This window comes from Symphalangus syndactylus, chromosome 23, assembly GCF_028878055.3.
Source record: "Symphalangus syndactylus isolate Jambi chromosome 23, NHGRI_mSymSyn1-v2.1_pri, whole genome shotgun sequence".
NCBI lineage: Eukaryota > Metazoa > Chordata > Mammalia > Primates > Hylobatidae > Symphalangus > Symphalangus syndactylus.
Genome location: NC_072445.2, coordinates 30,746,517 through 30,769,890, shown reverse-complemented (window position 1 = coordinate 30,769,890; position 23,374 = coordinate 30,746,517). Strand labels below are relative to the sequence as shown.

At 37.4% G+C, this 23,374-nt stretch overlaps 1 protein-coding gene across 1 annotated transcript in view; it reads right to left on the bottom strand.

Annotated features, from left to right (window-relative positions):
- The window catches only part of PRIM2 (DNA primase subunit 2), a 313,885-nt gene that overhangs the window by 74,010 nt on the left and 216,501 nt on the right, over positions 1 to 23,374 (bottom strand). The window contains exon 10 of the mRNA XM_055262817.2: positions 19,421 to 19,606. Within this exon, the coding sequence (XP_055118792.1) occupies positions 19,421 to 19,606 (186 nt within the window). The remainder of the gene's footprint in view (positions 1 to 19,420; positions 19,607 to 23,374) is intronic.

Here is a 23,374-nt window from a genome sequence, read left to right as displayed (position 1 = left end):
CTCAGAAATAAATTTTGGTTTTGTGAACCTGACTTGTGTTTCTTACATAAGAGAATGCATTCACTGTTGTTGCGTTTTATTGTTTTGTTTTTTTGTTTGTTTCTTTTTGAGATGGAGTCTTGCTCTGTTGCCCAGGCTGGAGTGCAGTGGTGCTATCTTGGCTCACTGCAACCTAAGCCTCCCACGTGGAAGCAATTCTCCCACCTCAGCCTCCCAAGTAGCTGGGATTACATGCTACGCCACCATGCCCAGCTAATTTTTTGTATTTTTAGTAGAGACTGGGTCTCACCATGTTGGCCAGGCTGGTCTTGAACTCCTGACCTCAAGCGATCTGCCCACCTTGGCCTCCCAAAGTGCTGGGATTACAGGCGTGAGCCACCACGCCCAGCCTTCACTGTTGTTTTTGTTCTGTATAATAATAGGCACAATAGGGAGATCATGAGGAAAAAACATAATTCTTATTCATTACCTTACTGATATGTAGGAACTTTTGCTTTGATAATAATTTAAAGAAGATATGCCATTTCTAATTTGCCATCTTAAAGCTCAAAATAATAATGCAATAAAATTCTAAGTTTATGCAAAATCTTTTGACAGAAATGACAGGTGTTCCAAAGGGAAATGATTAAAAGGTAAAAAAGATGAGAAAATGCTTTTCATGTATTTTTTATTTGGGTTTTAGATACCTCAATACGAGGGAACTAGAGGAACACAGCATTCTTTACTGTTTTATCATTATGTAAATCAAATAGATTTTTTTTCCAATAAAATTCTACGTGTAAATTGCCCCTGTGCATATCTTGCTGGCAAAAAAATTATAGGAATGACACCAATTTCATGGTAACTTTAATAAAAAAAATGCTCCAACCTGAAGATAAAGAAAGTTTACACATTTTCTTGAAGTCTCTCACTAAAAACTGATGACCAGTGGAAATTTATCTTCTCATCAGCCATAAAATAGTGACTGCAAAATTCAATAATCTTGAATGCATAGTTCAAAATTTGTGATTTACTGTTTGGCAAATAAAAGTTATTTTCTAACCATAATAATAGTTATTTATTGAGGGCTTACTCTGTTCTAGGCACTGTTTTACCTGTATTATTGCTGCTTTACATCCTGGAAAGCCACTTGATACTTTTTTATTAGAATCCCCAGAAAAGAATCCATCCTTTCAATGTTCATTTCCTGAGTATTTGACAACACAATTAGAAAAATTATCTTAATGTAAGAAAAACAGTGCTGTTCATAGATATGAAGAGAAAGCCAGCAGCATATAGAGAAATGGGATAGCCAAGATTATTATTGACAGTGAATAGGAAAATATAATCAAGTTCATGAATTCTAAAAGGAAATTAAAGACATTTGCTAATTAGGTGATCACAAAAGAAATGATAAAGCTCATTTCCTGCTCTGATACTGGCAAGGCATCAAACCAAAAAGACGAAACAAAGGCATTTGGCTTTCATTATAAACCTATGTAAAACAGCACAATAAAGAGACGTATACACAGCTCTTTCACATCAGTTAACTTAGATTCCTACCATTTTCTTAGACAAGTGTTTCTATTACCTTTCTTAAAGATGTCACCATGGCTCAGCAGCTGCCATGAGTTAACGAACTAAAAATATGGTTTCTGGTGCACATACAATTCATTTTCACATCCACAAGAAAATAATGGGCAAGAATAACTAATAAAGTTAAACAAAGCGGCCGGGTGTGGTGGCTTACACCTGTAATCCCAGCACTTTGGGAGGCCAAGGCAGGCGGATCATGAGGTCAAGAGATCGAGACCTTATTGTAGACATCATTCGTTTCCCTCTAGAGTATCTTTCCAGTGGGGGATAAAAATATAGGAATTCTTTTGAGATTTTAGTAGAAAATCCTTTTCCCCTCTCTAAGAACTTGACTAAATCACAAGATCCTTGAGCCTAGGCATGATTAAGACAGTGTTGCTTTACTCAGTCCTAGTAGGTAGGCTACAGGGATCAAAGACTTGACAGCAAGGAAACCTGCCGTATCAGTCCTAGAGTCACAGACAGAGCCTGGCACCTTGTTTTAAATGACAGCCCCTCCAAAATGAAGGGTCTGAAACCACTTTCCTCACTGAGAGCAGAGACGCAGTGAGCTTAGTGTAGGCCCCATGTAAGCCCAGGCCACCAAGCCAGGGCTTCTCACCTGACTTGAGCTACATTTGCCTAAGCCTCACCAATGGGAGTTGGCCTCAGCTTGTGCTGGTGCTCCACTGCCTCCTGCTGGCCTTCCCTGAACCCACTGACTTTTTAGCTAAATCTGGCTGCATTACAGCTCAAACCTCCACAGACCAAAATCACATCGAAAGGTTCTAAGATCCAGTGTCTGTTAATTCTGAGTACACTTGGACAGTTCTCTCTGCCTCAAGTTTCTTCATTGTAAAATGGTGAACACTCAGACCTGCTATTCACATCCCACTAAGATATGACAAGAAAAATGCCAAGCCCAGAGTTCTTATGTAAAACTCAAGCTGTGGCAAAAACCAAAACCATGTTTTTGTTTAAGCCTTCCATGACCGCCCTATTTAAAACCACATCCAGGCACTAAACAGCATTCCCTATCTTCCTCATGGAAAAATTTCTTCATAGCAGTAATCACCAACTAATATATCAATAATTCACTTACTTGTTTACTGTCTCTCCTCAACCAGAATGTAAGCTCCAGAGTTTTAATTCTTTTTCTATATTGTTCACTGCTGCTATACCTCTAGTAGCTAGAAGACTGCCTGGGACATAGTAGACACCCAATGTTTGTTGAATGGATGAACAAAATACACTCTTTAAACAGTCCCCTAGGAAAAGGCAGGTTATGTCTGAGATAGTACAAAAGAAAATGACAAGCTTATTCTGGGATCAAAGTCGAAAAGCAATCTACTTCTTAGGGTGCCTAATCAATATCATCCTTACCATTCAAATTTTTTAAATCTGAGTTTTTGTATCTCCTTCTCTGAACTTATTCTCAATTAAAAGGCTGACTTCACTTAACAGGTGACATTCTTATCAATACAGAACAGTAACCATCTAGATTTCCCCTTGAGTAAACATCCCTCTAGCCCTTTCCTGATTAGGATGCCTGCTTTTCTGATTGAGCTGCATACAACAACAACAATCGCACTATTAAAGCACAACCATTCTCTGGGTCCTCACAACAGTTTAAACTTATATATTCTCTTACTATAAAGAGTAATGCGCACAGGCAGGTGCAAAATAACTGTTTGGTTATTTTTTAAATAAAATAAAATCCTACTTTATATAGAAGTAAACAAACTGGAAAGATGGTTCAAAGTAATTTTTTTAAGTAAAAACAAAATAATAAATTCAACAAAGATTTACAGGCAAAAGATGGGTGACACACACACAACAGGTTGTTAAAGAAAGCCAAGAATATACTTTCCCCACACTTCAAGCCCCTGAGATTCCTAATATTAATAAATCTTCCAAAGAAAAATCCTTCAGTATCAGAAGTCTGACCCATTTTGGAACTTACACATACCGAATTTGTCCAGAGACATGGCCAATTAAAACATACTCTTGATATCTTAAACTGGCATCTTTTTAAGAAGGATATATATTTTATTGTCATCTTCCCCTAAAAGTACCACATGTATTAGCAACAAAAATTTGACCCACCTTTTAAAATGTTGAATAAAATGTCATTTTATTTTTTTAATCTCATTTTAATATATCAGCATAATCCATAAGGTATCACTGGCAAAATGACATTTATAAATGAATGACAGAGTTGAAGTCTTCTATTTTTTATCTTATTTCCATAATTTAAGAATTAAAAAGTATTTGGAGTACAACATCAAGAGCAATTAAATTTACTAAAACTAATTCTTGCCAGAATAGTGTTAGGAGAAGGATAATAACACCTGTTTTATTCTAATGATAGACTTAACCCAATACATAATTTAAATTTTGACTAGCTAGCCTCTTGACAATTCATGAAAGCAAGCCCAACCTGTTCAAGTCAATGTTTACATATTCATTCTTATACCGTATAATCTAGAATTGGTATTCCACATGCTATGGAAAGCATCAAGAGAAGAATTAAACCCTTAACATACACATATCTTTATTATACACCAAAATATTTATGAGAGATTTTAACAAATTTCACTGCAATAAATCTTCAAAAATATGTTTTAGATGACTTGGTAGCTGTTAAGGGTACCTTTAAAATTGCTGCCCAAAAATAATAATGACAAAGATTAGACTATTTTTGCAAGAAACTTTTTTTTGAGGGGGGTTTCGGGGGGACACGGAGTTTCGCTCTTGTTGCCCAGGCTCGAGTGCAATGGCGAGATCTCAGCTCACCGCAACCTCCGCCTCCCGGGTTCAAGCAATTCTCCTGCCTCAGCCTCCCGAGTAGCTGGGATCACAGGTATATGCCACCATATCTAGCTAATTTTGTCTTTTTAGTAGAGACAGGGTTTCTCCATGTTGGTCAGGCTGGTCTCGAACTCCCGACCTCAGGTCATCTGCCCGCCTCGGCCTCTCAAAGTGCTGGGATTACAGGCGTGAGCCACCGCACCTGACCACAAGAAACTTATTTTTTTCATTACATTCAAATTACTTTCCTAGGATGTCACTAACACGAACATTCAAACAAAACAAACTTTTCTTTGAAATAAAAACCAAAACATAGGCAATTAGAAAACTAATATTTGTGTCTAGAAGTTAACAGGTTTACAAATATATTGAGAAAACACGTGAATGATATAGAATAACCCCCTTATCAACATTTTAAAATTATTCAATATTTCTTTAGTACATTATAGATTACATAGTATTTCACATATATACTTAATTCTCTGCAGTATTTTAGCAGACATTACTATTGTCCTCAAGAACTGAAAAATCTCTATTGTTAATTGTGTTCTCTTAAATTTACATAGTTATCATTATCAGTGTCAACCTAAACACTAAGTCTCATCTTCCTTCTGAGAGTACGGGGGGAAGTTCAGGGTTTGGAATAAGAGACCTGGGTCTAACCCAGGTTTTGATCATGTACCACCTTTGCTGCCTGAGGAAAACGCATTAAACTCTCCATCGAAGGAAGATAATATTTACCTCATGGTGGTGGTGTGAGATTAAATTAAACAGAAAACATAGGAAGAATTTAAAGCAGCATGCCTGCTTTGCTAACTCCTAAACCTGAATAAAGTTTACCTTACGCCATCTCTACTTTTGCTCTAAGGCCATAAGACACTGCTAGAGAAAGCAACATAATAGTGCTGACTTAGACAGTTACAAATTTATAGCCTAGTACTGTTTTCTCATTAGTAAACTCGACATAAATAACACTTATCTCCTAAGATTGTTTTAAGGATTCCATAAAATTGTGTATGTAGGATATTAGTTATAGTGCCTAGCATATGCTAGGAACTCAAACTGTAACCATTCTGTAGCTTAGCCATCTTTTTTTTTAATTAGTTAATGCCTTAGCACACTTATGGAAGGTGTTATTCTAGACTCTTCAACTTTCTTTAAGCCCTAAATACACCAAATCCTTCTGGTAAGCGATTCCCCTGCCTACGTTACTGGAAAGATGAGCAGTGGATGTGAGCTCCCACAGCTCTTCTTTCTACTTTTAAACACTCCTTTACCAATTCATAATTTTTCATATATCCATCAGGTGTGAGATAAACTAAACTCCTAATGCAATTCTTTCAGTCATTCAACAAACTTTACTGAGCATATACAATCTGTCAGTACCATCTCAAGTGCTGGGTATATCATGGTAAGAAAGAAACAAATTCTACACTCAGGGAACATCATATAGGAAACAGAGGTTCCTATTATAATAATCACATAATAAACAAATGTTTTAAATTCTCTTTCCATCTCCTCAGGCCTGTTTCCTCAAGTATTCTCAGCATATCCTCCATTTCCACGAGTTTTACTGCTCCTGCCCACCCCAACTTGAAAACCTTGCTTGGCACAGTCACCCTCTATACCTAGTATGCTCTATTTCTTTCCTTCCTGACCTCTTAAACTTTAGAAACACACACTATTCCCATCGCCTCCATTTTCTTGTATGCTAACACCAGGAAATCTGGTTCCTGCTCTGACTTTTTCTTAAAAACGACTTCTTAAAAACAATATCCATGCCTTTTTCAGTTCTGAAAGTACCAACTACCTCTTACTTTCTAAATTCTCCTCTTTCTTAGTGCCTAGAACCAAACTGTTGTTTTCTCTCTTCTACTCCAATTATTCTGATAATTCTGTTTTCACTCTAGGTTCCTCCATCTCTGTTCCAAACTGTGGGTATTCCTCCAAGTTGGAAACAAAGAGGAACCAAATACATAATCCATTTCACCTCCACTCCGATCCCAGACAATTTAGCTCCCTGCCTATTACCTGTGTTAGTGGAGGTTCCAAACTTTCTAAATAACTTAGGCTGACCACCTGAGTTAAATTTAATTCTTTCTTCATGCTGTCCTATAAACGGTCCTCAAAATATTTCTTGAATCCACACTTACCCCTTTGTTCTTATCACTATCACAAGACCTAACTTGGTTAACTATTTATCTCATTCCTAGTCTCTCTCCATTTCAATTCTTCACATTTTTCCGTATTAATCTTCTGAAGATGTAATTCTCTCCTGGTTTAAAATTCACTAATGGGTTCCTCCTGACTATAAGACAAAGTTCATTTACAGCAATCATATTCTGGCACTTTTATCTTTCTCCTCTCTACTCATCTCATACTACCTTCCTAAATTCCTCACTACAAATAAACCAGAATAGTATTTTTAAACATTTTTAAATAGCTAAATCCTCCTTTTAAGTGAAATCTTACACAGAACCCAACACATAAAAGTAGATAAAGATACAATTACACTTGTTCAAAGGAGGCCAGAAACCAGACAACTTAATCTCTCCTGTCAATTTCTCTCCCTTTACTGTGAAACCCAAGAGCTCCCAAGAGCAACCTCAAATCCACTCCATTATACCACATCCCTCGAACATTTCTTAAGACAAACTATCTTTGCTGAAATTCAGTCCCTATTTCCCTTCTTTGCCTTTAATCTTCTCCTCCATTCTAGGTTATATGACACCCTTAATAAGCCAGCACAAATTGTATTCTACTTGTGGAAACTTTACTGATTGTATCACACCAATCTAACCACTCTTTCCTATGAAAACCTAGAGTAAGAATAGCGGGCACTTACTACACATCAGAATCTGTATTAAGCCCTTACTGAATCTTCCCTACATCAATGAAGTATAGATAGACAACAGTTAGCTAAAGACATATATACATATGTATATAATTATTGTCCACATTCTATAGATGAGGACTCATGTCGGGTAACTTGCCTAAGGTCACACAACTTGTATATAATGGAACCAAATCTGAACTCAGTCATCTGCAAGCCTGTACTATCAGTTCTTTCCAACCTTTTTAATGTTACTGAACACATAAAATGATATATGTAAAGCATTCTAGGGCAAAATGAAAGAAGCTGCTCACAGTTGAAGGCAATTAGTTTTAATACCCCAGACCCAACCTAGCTTCCCCAAGGATTCATGGGATCAATATTAGAGTATATTAGATTCATTAGCAGTACACCAGCTGAAAAAATCTGCTATACATACTCATTTCATATTTACTGGTACCTGGTATGTACCAGGGGTTCAAATGTGTGTGTGGGTTATTGACAATTATGCTCAGATCGCAAACAGAAGCAGACAGAAGAATAAACAAGAGCTGAAGAACTTACTAATAAATGCCTACACTTTGAACAAGGCAATAACCAGTTTAGATTTCCATAAGGTTGCTATGGTCTGAATATTTGTCTCCTCCAAAACTCACATTAAAACGTAATCCCCAACGTGGCAGTAGTGAGAGGTCAGGCCTTTAAGAGGTGACTGGATCATGGTAGCTGTGCCTGATCCCATGTGGACTGATCCATTCATGGATGAATTGATTAAAGGGTTAACAGATTGATGGGTATCATAGGAGGGAAACCGGTGGCTTTATAAGAGGAAGAGAGACCTGAGATAACACAGTAGCATGCTCAGCCCCTTTGCCATGTGATGCCCTGTGCCACTTTGGCACTCCTCAGAGAGTCCCCACAAGTAAAGGGGCTCTGAACAGATGCAGCCCCATGACCTGGGACTTCTCAGTCATAACTAGAAGAAATAAATTTCTCTTCTTTATAAATTACCCAGTTTCAGATATTCTGTGATAAGCACTAGAAAATGGACTATGACAGGGTAGTAGTTAAAACAGTGGTTCTGAATCTTTAGTGTGCATCAACTTCATCTGGATGATTTGTTAAACCACAAATTGTGGGCCCTGACCCCAGAACTTGGTTCTGAGACTCCGCATTTCTAACAAATTCCCAAATGATGCTGATGCTGAGATCTACTGGTCCCTGAAATAAAAAATCCTAACAATAAATATTTCATATACTCACACCCCACCAGCCAAATATTTAATCCTTCAGTAGTCAATTTTTTTTTTTTTTTGAGGCGGAGTCTCGCTCTGTCGCCCAGGCTGGAGTGCAGTGGTGCAATCTCAGCTCACTGCAAGCTCCGCCTCCCGGGTTCACGCCATTCTCCTGCCTCAGCCTCTCCGAGTAGCTGGGACTACAGGTGCCTGCCACCACGCCCAGCTAATTTTTTGTATTTTTAGTAGAGACGGGGTTTCATCGTGGTCTCGATCTCCTGACCTCGTGATCCGCCCGCCTCGGCCTCCCAAAGTGCTGGGATTACAAGCGTGAGCCACCGTGCCTGGCCAAGTAGTCAATTTTTAACAACACAAGTTTGTTCTAAGGCATGATGCAAGCTAGATTCTGGAAGAAAAGATAAGCTATTTAAACAGTGCTAAATGTTCCTTGACCCAATTATAACAACATATAATAGACCTTAACCATGCTGTCATCAAGGACAGAAACCACACCTATAGAAAATGTGCATTATCAATGTTGTACTTAATATCCAGTAAAACCAGCTTAAAGCAATTCAGAATAACAACAATATAAGCAATCTGACTGACAGGACACATGCTTTGAATTTATTAGAAGAATTATCCAGTTCAATGTAATACTTAACAAAGCTAGTCACCGAAGTGATTTAATATCCAAGTGCCAAGTAAAAGAATATTTTCACGGTAGTCATACTTTAAATACAGGTTTGTGCATGCTCTCACGTATGAGTGGGAACTAAACATTGAGCACCCACAGACATAGAGACAGGACCAACAGACACGAAGGACTACTAGAGGCGGGAGGGAGGACGGACTGAAAAACTACCTATTGGGTACTATGCTCACTACCTGGGAGATGACGTCACAGCACAACATATACTCAGGTAACAAACCTGCATATGTACCCCTATATCTAAAATAAATGTTGAAATTTTAAAAATAAAAAATAAATAAAGGTTTGATTTTATATCTCTTGCACCCAGGGTGATGCTTTTTTCAGGTAGACAGACTTGTAAAGTATAATTACAACTAAGAAAAACATGAAAAACTTTACTCTAATTAGATTTTATTTGTATAAAGCATAGGTGCATTTATTTCAGAAATATGGGAAATTATTTAAGGAATAAGACGTTCAAAACTTTAAATACTTCTTGTGAATCATTCACAAATCCAAAAAATCTGATTCAGCAACCTAAGTGCAATTTTCAAATGTCTCCATCCTTCACTGACAAGGGTTAACTCAAAGAGCTTTATTTTGGCCGGGCGCGGTGGCTCAAGCCTGTAATCCCAGCACTTTGGGAGGCCGAGGCGGGCAGATCACGAGGTCAGGAGATTGAGACCATCCTGGCTAACACGGTGAAACCCCGTCTCTGCTAAAAATACAAAAAATTAGCCGGGCGTGGTGGCGGGCACCTGTAGTCCCAGCTACTCGGGAGGCTGAGGCAGGAGAATGGCGTGAACCTGGGAGGCGGAGCTTGCAGTGAGCCGAGATCGCGCCACTGCACTCCAGCCTGGGGGACAGAGCGAGACTCTGTCTCAAAAAAAAAAAAAAAAAAAAAAAAGAGCTTTATTTTAACATTTTAAACATATCAATATTATATTCAACAGTTTAAGAATAAAAACCCTACATTATGAAACCAATGTTTTTGGAGTAAGGTATACTGTGAAAAGCAATTGGTTTGCCGTAAGATCATACAACAATGGAATGCTCTCTTGGAAATGGTTGATGTTTTAATACTAAAATCTCTATCCTCAAGTAAAATATGCATCTAAATCAAACAGTATTCAAATATACTGAGAAGGTAAATTACAAAAAGTCTGGAAATGGAGAATTTTAAATCACAACAGTCAAAACCACAACAATCCCAAAAACAGGTAATAAAAAGCCTAAGTGAATGAGTAATAAATGGAAGAATTACTACTGGAAAATTATTTTATTAAAATAATTATAAAAATAAATAATGGAAGAGTTAACAGTGTTTTGCCTACTTTCCCGTCATTCCTTATTCATTGTGTATTCTTGCTCTTAGTTCTTTCTCAACTAATCCATGTCATTCACTTTCTCCAAATCTTAATTCAAGATAGGTCTCTAACATGATCCACTCTAATAACTTTCTTACTCCACATCACCCCAATAATACTTTCCTTTTTACCATCATGTTTTGGAACTGTTTTCCAATTCCTTCTATCTTTCTCAATTAAACTATAACCAAGTAGATTAAAATTTTTAAATTTGCTTTAAAGCAAAATAGTTTCTTAAAAATCAACGTTGGCCTGTATAATCAGAAATCCAAAGTCGGGCGAAATTAATTTGAACCAAGTGGAAACTTTACTCATACTATTTTCCGCTTTTCAGTAAACCTTCATAGCACCCAACATTCATTATATTATTTTAGTAAATATTCAAAGTTGTGAAACTACACATATTTGACTAAATTCCAGTTACCAATTGACCCTATCCTGGCTGACAGGATCCTGGTTGGCAGTTACCTACCCAACAAGACCAGTTCCTACTGGCCTACTAATTCAATCTATCTTTAGTAATTAGGCTAAAAAATCTATGTCTCCAGACTCCCCTCTTGCCACAATTACACTGGTACAGTTCAGGTTCCTACCACCTACAGGATGGGCTACACTTTAAGGTCCTTTAAAATGTTGTCCCTTTAACATGAAATTCCCTTCTTTCTCTGTCTGTACATTTGTATTTATCTGGTTTTTCCAAATAAATCTCTTGGAAGATTCTCATAAATAAGGTCTTGGAGGGGCCAGGCGTGGTAGCTCACGCATGTAATCCCAGCATTTTGGGAGGCCGAGGTGGGCAGATCACCTGAGGTCAGGAGTTCAAGACCAGCCTGATCAACATGAAGAAACCCCACCTCTACTAAAAATACAAAAAAAATTAGCCAGGCGTGGTGGCACATGCCTGTAATCCCAGCTACTTGGGAGGCTGAGGCAGGAGAATAGCTTGAACCCAGGAGGTGGAGGTTGTGGTGAGCCAAGATCACGCCACTGCACTCCAGCCTGGGCAACAAGAGCGAAACTCCATCTCAAAAATAATTATAATAAACAAAATAAGGTCTTGGAAAGTCTTCATAAATAAGGGCTGTTTCTTTTATTTCAGTATCTTCAGAATGGTACATGTTCATGATAAACACACAATAAAAATCGGCTGAATGATCTATGCCAAGTAGATGGAATATGTACATATGTATGTATCTATGTATATACATATACACGCAAATATATTTCTCTGTACTTTTTATAAGAATCGTAATATGATACTATATTAAATATTTGTATATTCTACCAATCCATATTTTGATTTAGAAAAATACATGGACGACAACAAATTTGATTCTGGGAATCTATATTTCTAACAAATTCCCAAATGATGCTGATGCTGAGATCTACTGCTCTTAGAAATAAAAAAGCAACTAAAATGACTTAAATTCTATAACTTGTTAGAAACAGCTCTATCTAAAAAGAACCAAAACAGATAAAGATTTTTTCTCATATCAAAAGCCAAACTTTAAAGATTTAGTAGAATTTACCATATATTCAGCAAAATATAAATAAATAATATCTATGAACATGTATGGAAATTTATTTCTATGTAAATAATATGGAAATTTCCATGTATTAGTTTATTCAATAAACATTTACTGAGTGCCTGCTATGAGTCAGGCACTGTTCTAGGTGCCTGAACATGCAGCAGTCAACAAGAAAGACAAGATACCTGCTTTTATATCGTTTACATTCTAATTGTAGGATACAGATAATAAATGAATAAATAAGCAATAAATATAAGGTAGTCATAAGCACCCAAAATTACAAGAACATAATCTGATAGCAAATAACCAGTATGATTTATTGGAATATATATGCTAGTCGGAAAATAGTTTCAAAAGGAAAGAAAAATAATCCAAACTAGTAACTCTGAATAAGCATTTTATAGACAGATGGCTAATTTTTACATATATAGGACTGACTTAATACATCTGACAGAGCAGGAGCATTGCCTTCTTGGACAAGCACCGTCATTTTAAAATTTACGTTGATCAAAAACTGCCTAAATCCAAAGGGCATCAGCTTAATGGCTAAAGTCAGCATGACCATAAACCACAAATAACATCTGTGACCAGAAACACTCCAAACCCCTCCCTGACCAGAGACACGCCAGCCCCGAGATAACCTCCCCTCCAGCCGGAGAGATGTCAGCCCCAACATAATCTCCTCTCCGACCAGAGACATTCCAACCCCGCCATAAACTTCACCCCCACACAGAAACATTCCAAGCTCTCTCACCAATAAATACTCTCAGTTTGTAAGAGACAGCATTACTGACCAAAATCGGCCAGAAGCCCCACTCAGGTTTATTCTCCAAAATAAACCTGACTTTGACTGTTGAGCTGCTTTTCGTGTTTCTTTCCTCCTTCTTTAACTCTTACAACATCAAATTCCTAATAAAAAAATAACAGTGAGCATCAGAACCTTAAGCTGCTTCCACAATCCATTATTACTACTCAAAAATGTTTATAACAGAAATTATGTGCATTATAACACAAAAACTGCTTAACCTTAATAAAAGGTATCCAGAGACACAATACTCTAATATTTATATTTTGGATGACAGTTACAAACACTAACACAGGTGTAAATTATTTTAGAATACAGACAGCACATTCCCCTCCAACATTAAGTATAACATTAGTTTTAAAAGCAAAGTGTTAAAAAAAAGTGCCTGCAACAAGCACAAGTAAGTGAAGATGGGAGGAAGAGACAGATACCGATCAGGCAGTCAATTCAGGAGCAGAGCTGCATTAGAAGTTAGGGTAAAGAAATATTTGGTTCCAGGAAGTATATCTAGGAAAGGTAGTTGTAGCAGCAGAGTTAGAGCTCAAAATTGCTGGAGATATTATACCAGTCTCTGCTGACTCAAAAGTACTGGCTAAGTACCCAAAATATTTGCTCAGACTCACATAGCAATGTATCTCAAATAAGTCACAATGAGGACACAAATATTAAGAGAAAGAAATCAGACATTATGATCATTTGGGAAACAATAGTACAGAAAAATTCCGGTTGAAATTGACTGTCACCACATCATTTTTCTGACACTGCTAGGACATAAGCTGTCCAAACAGAAGTTGTTATTTCAAATCATTCAAGCCGGGTTCAACACCCAAGTCCTTTAATTAGCACTATAAAAAATGTTTAACATTCTCTATAATCATCCTAAAAAATATCCTATAAGTAGTATTTTAAGCCAACAATTTTTATACCTCTTAAGAATATTTTTAATTGTATGTATCACTTAACAAATAGATACAATGGTTCAATTAGAGAATATTGTAATTTAGTATGCCTTAGTTTATTACATGTCATTGAAAAAATATGTAAAAGACATAGTTGAGAAAAACATGAACATTTACAATACAGACTATGTAACAACAGAACACTAAATAGTCATAGAAAGTCAGAAATGTGTCTTACAATCCTTTAGTCGAAATAACATTTGCTGGAATCAATAAGCTAATAAAAATATAGACTATATTATCTAGAAAACTAAAAAATCATTTTCTTTTATAAGAATTTTTGAAAAAAGTTTGCATTGCAAAATAAAAATTCCATAATAAAAAAATTTAAACATACAAGTTAAAAAAAAGACTACTGATGATATTGCTACACAGGCTATTCCAGATGTACATAAAAGAAGGCAGGTCAATGAACAAGTGTCCAAGCCAAAGACTTAGTGTCAGGCCTCTGAGCCCAAGCCAAGCCATTGCATCCCCTGTGACTTGCAGGTATACGCCCAGATGGCCTGAAGTAACTGAAGAATCACAAAAGAAGTGAATATGCCCTGCCCCACCTTAACTGATGACATTCCACCACAAAAGAAGTGTAAGTGGCCAGTCCTTGCCTTAAGTGATGACATTACCTTGTCCTTTTCCTGGCTCATCCTGGCTCAAAAAGCTCCCCCACTGAGCACCTTGCGACCCCCACTCCTGCCCGCCAGAGAACAAACCCCCTTTGACTGTAATTTTCCTTTACCTACCCAAATCCTATAAAATGGCCCCACCCCTATCTCTCTTCGCTGACTCTCTTTTCAGACTCAGCCCGCCTGCACCCAGGTGACATAAACAGCCATGTTGCTCACGCAAAGCCTGTTTGGTGGTCTCTTCACACGGACGCGCATGAAACTTAGAACTCAGGTTAAGTGTCCATATAGCCTGGTGCAGCTGCTTTTCCCTCTCTACTTTCCTTTTTCTTCTCTCAGTTTACAGCACAAACCAAGCTAAAATGCTAGCTCAACTTCTCTCTTTTCACTTCAAAACAACCCAGCTCGCCAGCCAGGCATGGTGGCAGTAGCTCACACTTGTAATCCCAGCACTTTGGGAGGCTAAGGCGGGTGGATCACCTGAGGTCAGGAGTTCGAGACCAGCCTGAGCAACATGGTGAAAACCCGTCTCTACTAGAAATACAAAATTAGCTGTGCATGGTGGTACATGCCTGTAATCCCAGCTACTTGGGAGGCTGAGGCAGGAGAATCATTTGAACCCTGGGAGGCAGAGGTTGCAGTGAGCTGAGACTGCGCTGCTGCACTCCAGCCTGGGTGACAGAGAGAGACTCTGTCTCAAAAACAAACAAACAAACAAACAAAAAACAACCCAGCTCTTGACTGGGCCATGAGATGCCCAGACATTTGGTCAAACATTACAGTGGGTGTGTCTAAGGGGGTGTTTCTGGATATGATTAACATTTGAATTGGTAGTTAGAGTAACGCAGATTGCCCTACCTAATGTGAATAATTCTCATCCAATCAGTTGAAAGCCTAAACAGAACAAAAAGCCTGACGTCCTGTGAGTAAGAGGGAATTTCCTTCTGTCTGACTTCCTTAAACTGGGACCTCATTTTTTAAACTGAAACACTGACTCTTCCTGGGTCTTGAAGCTGTTGGCGTTTGAGCTGGAACTAAAGCTGACCCTTGAACAACACAGAGATTATAGGCAACAACCTCCACCCCTCACCTGATAGAGTTAAAAATCCACGTATAACTTTTTATTCCCCAAACACTTAACAACTAAAACCCCACTGTTGACCATAAGCCTTACCGATAACATAAACAGCTGATTAACACATACTTTGAATATTATATATATTCACTGTATTATAGTGTAACCTCACAATAAAGTAAATTGGAGAAAAAAAATTAAAGTCATAATAGGCCAGGCACAGTGGCTCACACCTGTAATCCCAGCACTTTGGGAGGCTGAGGCAGGCAGATCACCTGAGGTCAGTAGTTCAAGACCAGCCTGGCCAAAATGGTGAAACCCCGTCTCAATTAAAAATACAAAAAGAGAAAGAAAGTCATAAGAAAATACATTTACAGTTTTGTACTACATTGATCGATACCATAAGTTTACATTGTCTATTTACAAGATGAACCGTCTGTCTGAAGTGGCAGTCAACCTTAGCTGGAGACCTCAATCTATATTACATATCAAGCAATTCAACTTTTTCTTGTAATATGATTACTTTTCTCTGGTTTAGGGAAGCATTTCCAGCATTACTAGTGACACTTCCTATGAGCCCCATGGTGTTATTCAAGGTTTATGATACTGCACTAAACACGACGAAAAATACCCGAGAACTGTGAGAGATCACTTTACTGTAATATACAATTTACTGTGCAACTGCTCACGCTGAGATGATTAGCATCACAGAGCGTTTTAAGTGGATACTTGCAACACTCATAGGCTCACCACAATAGCAACAGGGTGGGGCTATTAAATTACTATAGTAGTACAGAATGTGCTACAGTTAATTTTATGTAGGTTATAATACTGCATCTTTACATTTGTTTACATTTCTCTCTACTGGGAATAGCACCATGTATGGTCTGTACATTTGTGTGCGTGTGTTTTGAAAAATTTTAACTTTATGCAATAGATTTCTATATATCTCATGTTAGTAAATAAGACTAGTATATATTTTATACATTCATATATACTTAATTTTTTCTTACTTTTTTTGATATTTCTAGGCTATGTGGTTCATCTGCAAGTTTTTTCAAATTGTTGCATATCTCCAAAAAATTTTCCAATATACTTATTGAAAAAAATCCACATATAAGTGGACCCATGCAGTTCACACCTGTGTATTTCAAGGATCAACTTGTACACTATCATTCTTCTGGTTTTCAGGCTTTTGGACTCAGACTAGAACTACAACATTGGCTCTCCTGGGTCTTCAACTTGCCAACTGCGGATCTTGAGACTTGTCAACTTCCGTAACCCCCATCTCTCTCTCGCTGTGTGTGTGTGTGAGAGTGTGCATGTGTGTATGTGTGTGTAAGTGACAGAGAGACAGACACACACACAGAGTTCCGTTTCTCTGGAGAACCCTAATACATCTACCTACTTAAGACATCAAATTCCTAATAAAAAGATCAAAAACCGTTTTAAATTAATAATACATAATGATGTCAATGGCAGAGAAAATACATCGCTTGAAGAGGGTCTAATTTAAAACCTTTCTGAACAGTCACTTCATAGCATGCATCAAAACTTTAAAATTGTGTGTAGTTCCCTTTGGTTTTTTTCTTGAGATGGAGTCTTGCTCTGTCACTCAGGCTGGAGTGCAGTGGTGCCATCTCAGCTCACTGCAACCTCCACCTCCCAGGTTCAAGTGATTCTCCTGACTCAGCCACCCGAGTAGCTGGGATTACAGGCACCTGCCACCATGCCCAGTTAATTTTTGTAGTTTTAGTAGAGACGGTATTTCACCATGTTGGCCAGGCTGGTCTTGAACTCCTGACCTCAGGCGATCCACCTGCCTCAGTCTCCCAAAGTGCTAGGATTATAGGCGTGAGCCAACCTGCCCAGCTGTGTGTAGTTTCTTATAATTTTATTTCCTGGTGAATGTGTGTATATATATATATATATATATATATATATATATATATATATAGATACACGCATACACACACACACACACACACAAAGAATATAATCAAAACTATAATCAATTATCTATGTCCACAGGATAACAGCTATTTGACTCTGTTATTTATATTAGTAACATATATAACAGAGTCAAATTAGACACAACCAAATGTCCAACAATAGGAGAATGATTAAACAAATTACATCACTTTCAAAGAATATATTACATAACTCATTAAGATATTTTCAAAGATTGGTCAAAAATACGGAAAAATAATCATAATATAATGACAATTTTTAGAATGGTGAAAATCAGTGGTGTTTAGTTCTGTAGACTAGAGTAAAAGGCTACAATGTTGACAGTAATTATTTCAAATTGGAGGATAACAGGTGAATTTTTCTGTATTTTTCATGTTTTCTATAATTAGAATAAATTACCTTTAAAAGAAATATAAAAAACATTATCCAAAACTGCTCAAAGAAAATCCTATTAAATGACTTCATTAAGATTCTATGGATAATTGTTGATGAAGACAGTTTTTAAGACAAATCTGAAAAAACTCTAAGAGCTCTTTATAATGTTATTTTTTAAAATCTGAGCTTTTTAATAAAGTATATAGCTAGAGACATGAGCTGAATTGTGATCTCCTAAAAGTCATTTGTTGAACCCCTAACTCCAAATCCAACTGTAATTGGAGATAGGCCCTCTAAAGGGATAATTAAGGTTAAATGAGATCAGATGAGTGGGGCCCTAATCCCGTAAGACTAGTGTATTTATAAGAAAAGGAAGAAACACCAGGGATGCACATGCACAGAGAAAAGGCCATGTGAGCACAAAGCAAGAAGAAGGTCACCTGTAAGCCAAGGAGACAGGCCTCAGGAGAAACCAAATCTGCCAATGCTTGGATCTTGGACTTCCAGCCTCCAGAAGTGTGAGGAAATAGACTTCTGCTTTTTAAGCCAACCAGTCTGTGGTATTTTATTTTGGCAATGCTTGCAAACTAACATAAAACATAATAAAGTACTATAAAATGTACCTGGTAAATATTCTTTCTTCTATAATTTACTTTTAGGGGGCAGCAAATCAAGAAATAAACAGTAAAAAATGTTCTTCATACCACAGTGTCATGGCATAGAAGGGGCAAGAAATCATATTTCCAAGTAAAACGTTATTAGCTGGCACTATTAAAGAGAAATAAGGCGTAGGATTGGGAATATAAGCACTGCGGATAGGGTTTTTAAAAAGTTGTTCAGGTTTATAGTAATTATTGTCTATCTAAAAATGTTCTGTAGGCTGGGTATGATGACTCAGGCTCACAGCTGTAATCACAACCCTTCAGCATGCCAAGGCAGGAGAATGGCTTGAGCCCAAGAGTTTGAGAGCAACCTGGGCAACATAGTGAGACTCCATCTCTACAAAAAATTTAAAAAAGAAAAAAAACAGCCAGGCATAATGGTGTGCACCTGTGGCCCTAGCTACTGGGAAGGATGAAGTGGGAAGATCACTTGAGCCCAAAGGTTGAGGCTGCAGTGAGCCATGATTGCACCACTGCACTCCAGCCCAGCCTAGGCAACAGAGGAAGACCCTGTCTCAAAAAAAAAAAAAAAAAAAAAAAAAAAAAAGTTTATAAAAGATTTTGCATAACATAATAGAAAATATTTTAAATTGTTTCATTTTATTTATGATATCTCCCAGTGCTCAAAAAATTATGTGCATATGTATAGACACACATACATTCCTATAGATATATAACTCTGAAAGCAATTTCAGTCTTAAAATTACTACTGGCAGTATACCTACAAAAGAAAACATTCCTTTCCCAATCTTTTGTATTAGATTAATATGCAAGTTTCTTTTTATCTAAACTGAATTGTCAACATATTTATCCTTTTAGAATTTTCAACTACATTGCAGGGAGCATATTTAAAAAAAAAATAGACGGTTTCATTTTCAGACCAAATTAAAATATCAGGTACCACTCTGATTTTTTTTTCAAAATTACCTTGTCTGGATCCATCTTTCCTTTGATAAATTCTTGCTTCCAGAACTGCAGTGCCTGTTCCAAAGTTAAACCAATGCCCTTCAAAAACAGGCCATACTGCATTCGGCCTCCATGACGAAGATGGTGATTTTCCCGCAAGGCTTTATGTAACTGACGCATGCAAGGTGGGAAGGATTTGGTAGAAAGCTACAAGAAAAAACAGTTGAGTTTTAAGTTATGTGGAAGACTTATCAGGTCCCCTGTAATATTTGTTGTGGTTGCTAATTCAATTTAATTGGAATAAAAAAACAAACACCATAAGAAAGTGCTACTTTATTACTGTGGTTACAGATGACTCTTATCTGTATAAGATATTTCTTATTAACATTTTTTATTGGTTACAATATAATATTTTAGATACTTTGGATTAAATAACATACTATTAAAATTTATTTTACCTGTTTTTTTAATTTAATTAAACTTTTTCTTTGAAGTTAACTAGACTCCCATACAGTTAACAAGAAATAATACAAAGAGATAGCACATATCCAAATTCCCCCAAAGATAAAATCATGTACAACTACAGTAGATTATCACAAACAGGATACTGACATTGATACAATCCACTAGTCTTATTCAGGTTTCCTCAGTTGTACTCATGCACTTACTTCCGTATTAAATTTTATACAATTTTGTCACATGTAGGTTCATACATCCACCACCACAGTCAAGATGAAGAACAGTTCTGTAACCACAAGGATCTCTCATGATTTTATAACCACCCCCATCTATCTTTTGCACCCTGCTCCTCTCCCTCAGCTCCCTAATCTTTGGCAACCACTGATCTGGTTCTCCATCTCTATAATTTTGTCATTGCAAGAGTACAATATAATAGAATCATATAATATGTGTTGTTTTGAGATTGTCATTTTTTACTCAGCAGAATTCCCTCAAGATTCATCTAAGTTGTATATAAGCTCATTTCTTTATTACTAACTAGTTTTCCATGGTATGAATGTATCATAATTTATTTATTCACTCATTGAAGAACACTTGGGTTGTTTCCAGTTTGGGCTATTTCAAATGAAGCTATTATGAGCATTCTTGAAGAGGTTTTTATGTGAACATAAGATTTCATTTCCCTGAGATAAAAGTACAATTGCTGAATAGTAGATGAACTTTTAAGATAACTCAAATACAAAGCAGAACACAAAGACAAGAGAAACTGTTCTCATAAGGAAAATTCAAATAAATATGTTAAAGAAATCAAGTTAAAAGGAACAAAGTGTAGGTCTTTCCCTTAGTGCCAAAAATGAAATATCATTGCCTACTTTAATTTTTCAGTTACGGTTTCAACTGCATTCTCTATGACTTCCTTAAATATCCTCCCAAGACTTAAATTCTCACTCCCTCACACATGCCTTAGCAAGTTCACTTCATCTATAAGAAAGAGCAGGTCTCACTTTGCTTGACTTTGCTGCTCCCTCTAGTGACCATCCAGTTTCTCTTCATTCTTTTACAGTAACAACTTCTGAATTTTTCCATCCCCAGTCTAGTTCACTCAGACCTATATCCCCCCTTGGTAGAACTAACTAGAAAGCCTTTCAGCTCATTTTCATGAGATCATTTTTGTTCCTTCATATTAATATCTGATTTTTTTCCTAAACATTGTTCTAATCCATACAATCAATATTCAACATCCTTAGTATGAACATGCAAGGTTTCCTCAATATCTGGTAACTACTTTTCTTTTTTTTTTCTTCTTTTTTTATTTTTTTGAGATGGAATCTCACTCTGTTGCCCAGGCTGGAGTGCAGCAGTGCCATCTCGGCTCAGTATAACCTCTGCCTCCCAGGTTCACACGATTCTCCTGCTTCAGCCTCCTGAGTAGCAGGGATTACAGGTGCCTGCCAGCATGCCCAGCTGATTTTGGTATTTGTAGTAGAGACAGGGTTTCACCATGTTGGCCAGGCTGCTGTCGAACTCCTGACCTCAGGTGATCCTCCCACCTTGGCCTCTCAAAGTGCTAGGATTACAGATGGCATGACCCACTGCGCCTGGCCAATAACTACTTTTCAATTATACCTAACAGAACAATTATTTATTAAGTGTTCTGGAAAATAAGCTAGGACCTAATTGTCCCCTTTAATTCAGTTAAGGAAAAAGACACAACAATTATTATATTCACTACTATGTAAGTTAAACACATGAAATAAATGATAAAATGAGGGCTCCAACAAGGGCAAAACTTGAGCACCACAGAAGCACTGTGACAGGGAGCCCGGGAGAGCCCAGTATATTATTACTACACCAAAATGAGTCCTCGGCTCCAGTCCACTTGATTATTCACTATCCCGTGACCACGCAGTCATGCTCTGTAGCTTCTCATTCTTCTCACTCTGCTAGCCCTACCTGGTGCACCCTTCTCATGCACATGCCATGTAGCCAAAGCCAAGTCATCATTCAAGGCCCAAATCAATTTCTACTTCTTTTGGCACATTCCTTGATTACTTTTTATTCATTCAATCAACAAATATTTAACACTTACTATGTGTACAGCCCTGGGGAACCAGTAGTGAACAAAGAAGTCAAAAACCCTGTCCTCAAAGAGCTTATATTTTAATAGGAGGAGACAGACAATGAATACAGACATTAAAAAGATAACATCTGATGCCAAAGCACTGGAAATGAAATAGAGAAATGAAATCAAGTGTGATTACGGGAGAGGTACTTCAATTTGGGTGGCCAGGGAAGCCTTTTTGAGGAGATGGCATTTCAAGTCAGACAAAGAAAGAAGTTGGATTCTAGTGAAATGAAGATCCTGAGAAGGAATAAACGTGGTGTGCTAAAAGAGAGCATAAGCTCCATGTGACCAGAGCAAGTGAGTGAGCCGGAATGGAGCAGAAGATAAAACAGAAATGATGAGCACATACGGCTTCAGAGGCCATAACATGAGCTTGGATTTAAGTCTACATATGATGAAAACCCACTAGAGGGTTCTGACCAGAAGACTGATGTGATTCAATGAACAAAGAGAACTCTGGCTGTTATGTAGTGAAAAGACTATATGAGAGTAAGAATGGAAGCAGGAGGGATACTTAAGAGGTGTGGGCAGTAGTCCAAATAATAAAAATTAAAAAGATAGTGTCTGGCTATATACAGACAGAAAAATGATTATGGAAAACAAGCAAACAAAAGAATCGTAAGTCCAGGATAGGGGATAAATTATCAACTTGGATCTTGCAGAGGCCAAGAACAATAACAAGAATAGCGCCAGTACACAAGACCATTAGCTAGGTGTTCAAATCATCAACAAATACAGGTGTGGGGGGAGGGGGTAGAATAGCAACAAAGGAGGTCTCAGATGATATAATAAGATCACAAGGGCTTTAAAGGAGCTGGAGCTGTAACAATGGAAGGTAGAGAAACGTGGACCAAGAAAGACACTCACCGCACACCTATATACGAACTCGGGGGGAAAGTTGTCTCTACTTGAAGAGGGCCACAGGGGAAACAGCGTTGAGAAAGCCAGATTTGTTAGAAGAAAAAACTAAAGAAAACATTTGGAGAAGAGTTGCAAATACCAAGGGATATGCAAATGACATGCTGTTGTGAAGATCAAACAATATAGATACAGAGTTAGGAGGCAGTCCAAAAAAAAGATACATCTGTATTACTCACCACGGGGTCTCAGGCACAGACCCATGACAGGATCACCATCATAGCACTTAACATTATATTGCTCATTTATTATTTATTATGTTGTCCCTCTCCCTCATGTAAGGTCCATGAAGGCAGGGACATTTTCTGTTTTCCTCACTTCTGTATCCACAGCACAATGGCTGCTACATAACTGATGGGCTCAATATATATCCATTAAATGAATTAATATTTCTATGAACTCCAACAGTATCCAACCAAATTCACATTTGCTTGTGAATGGGGAAACATCTAGCTAGAACTAGGAACAGAATT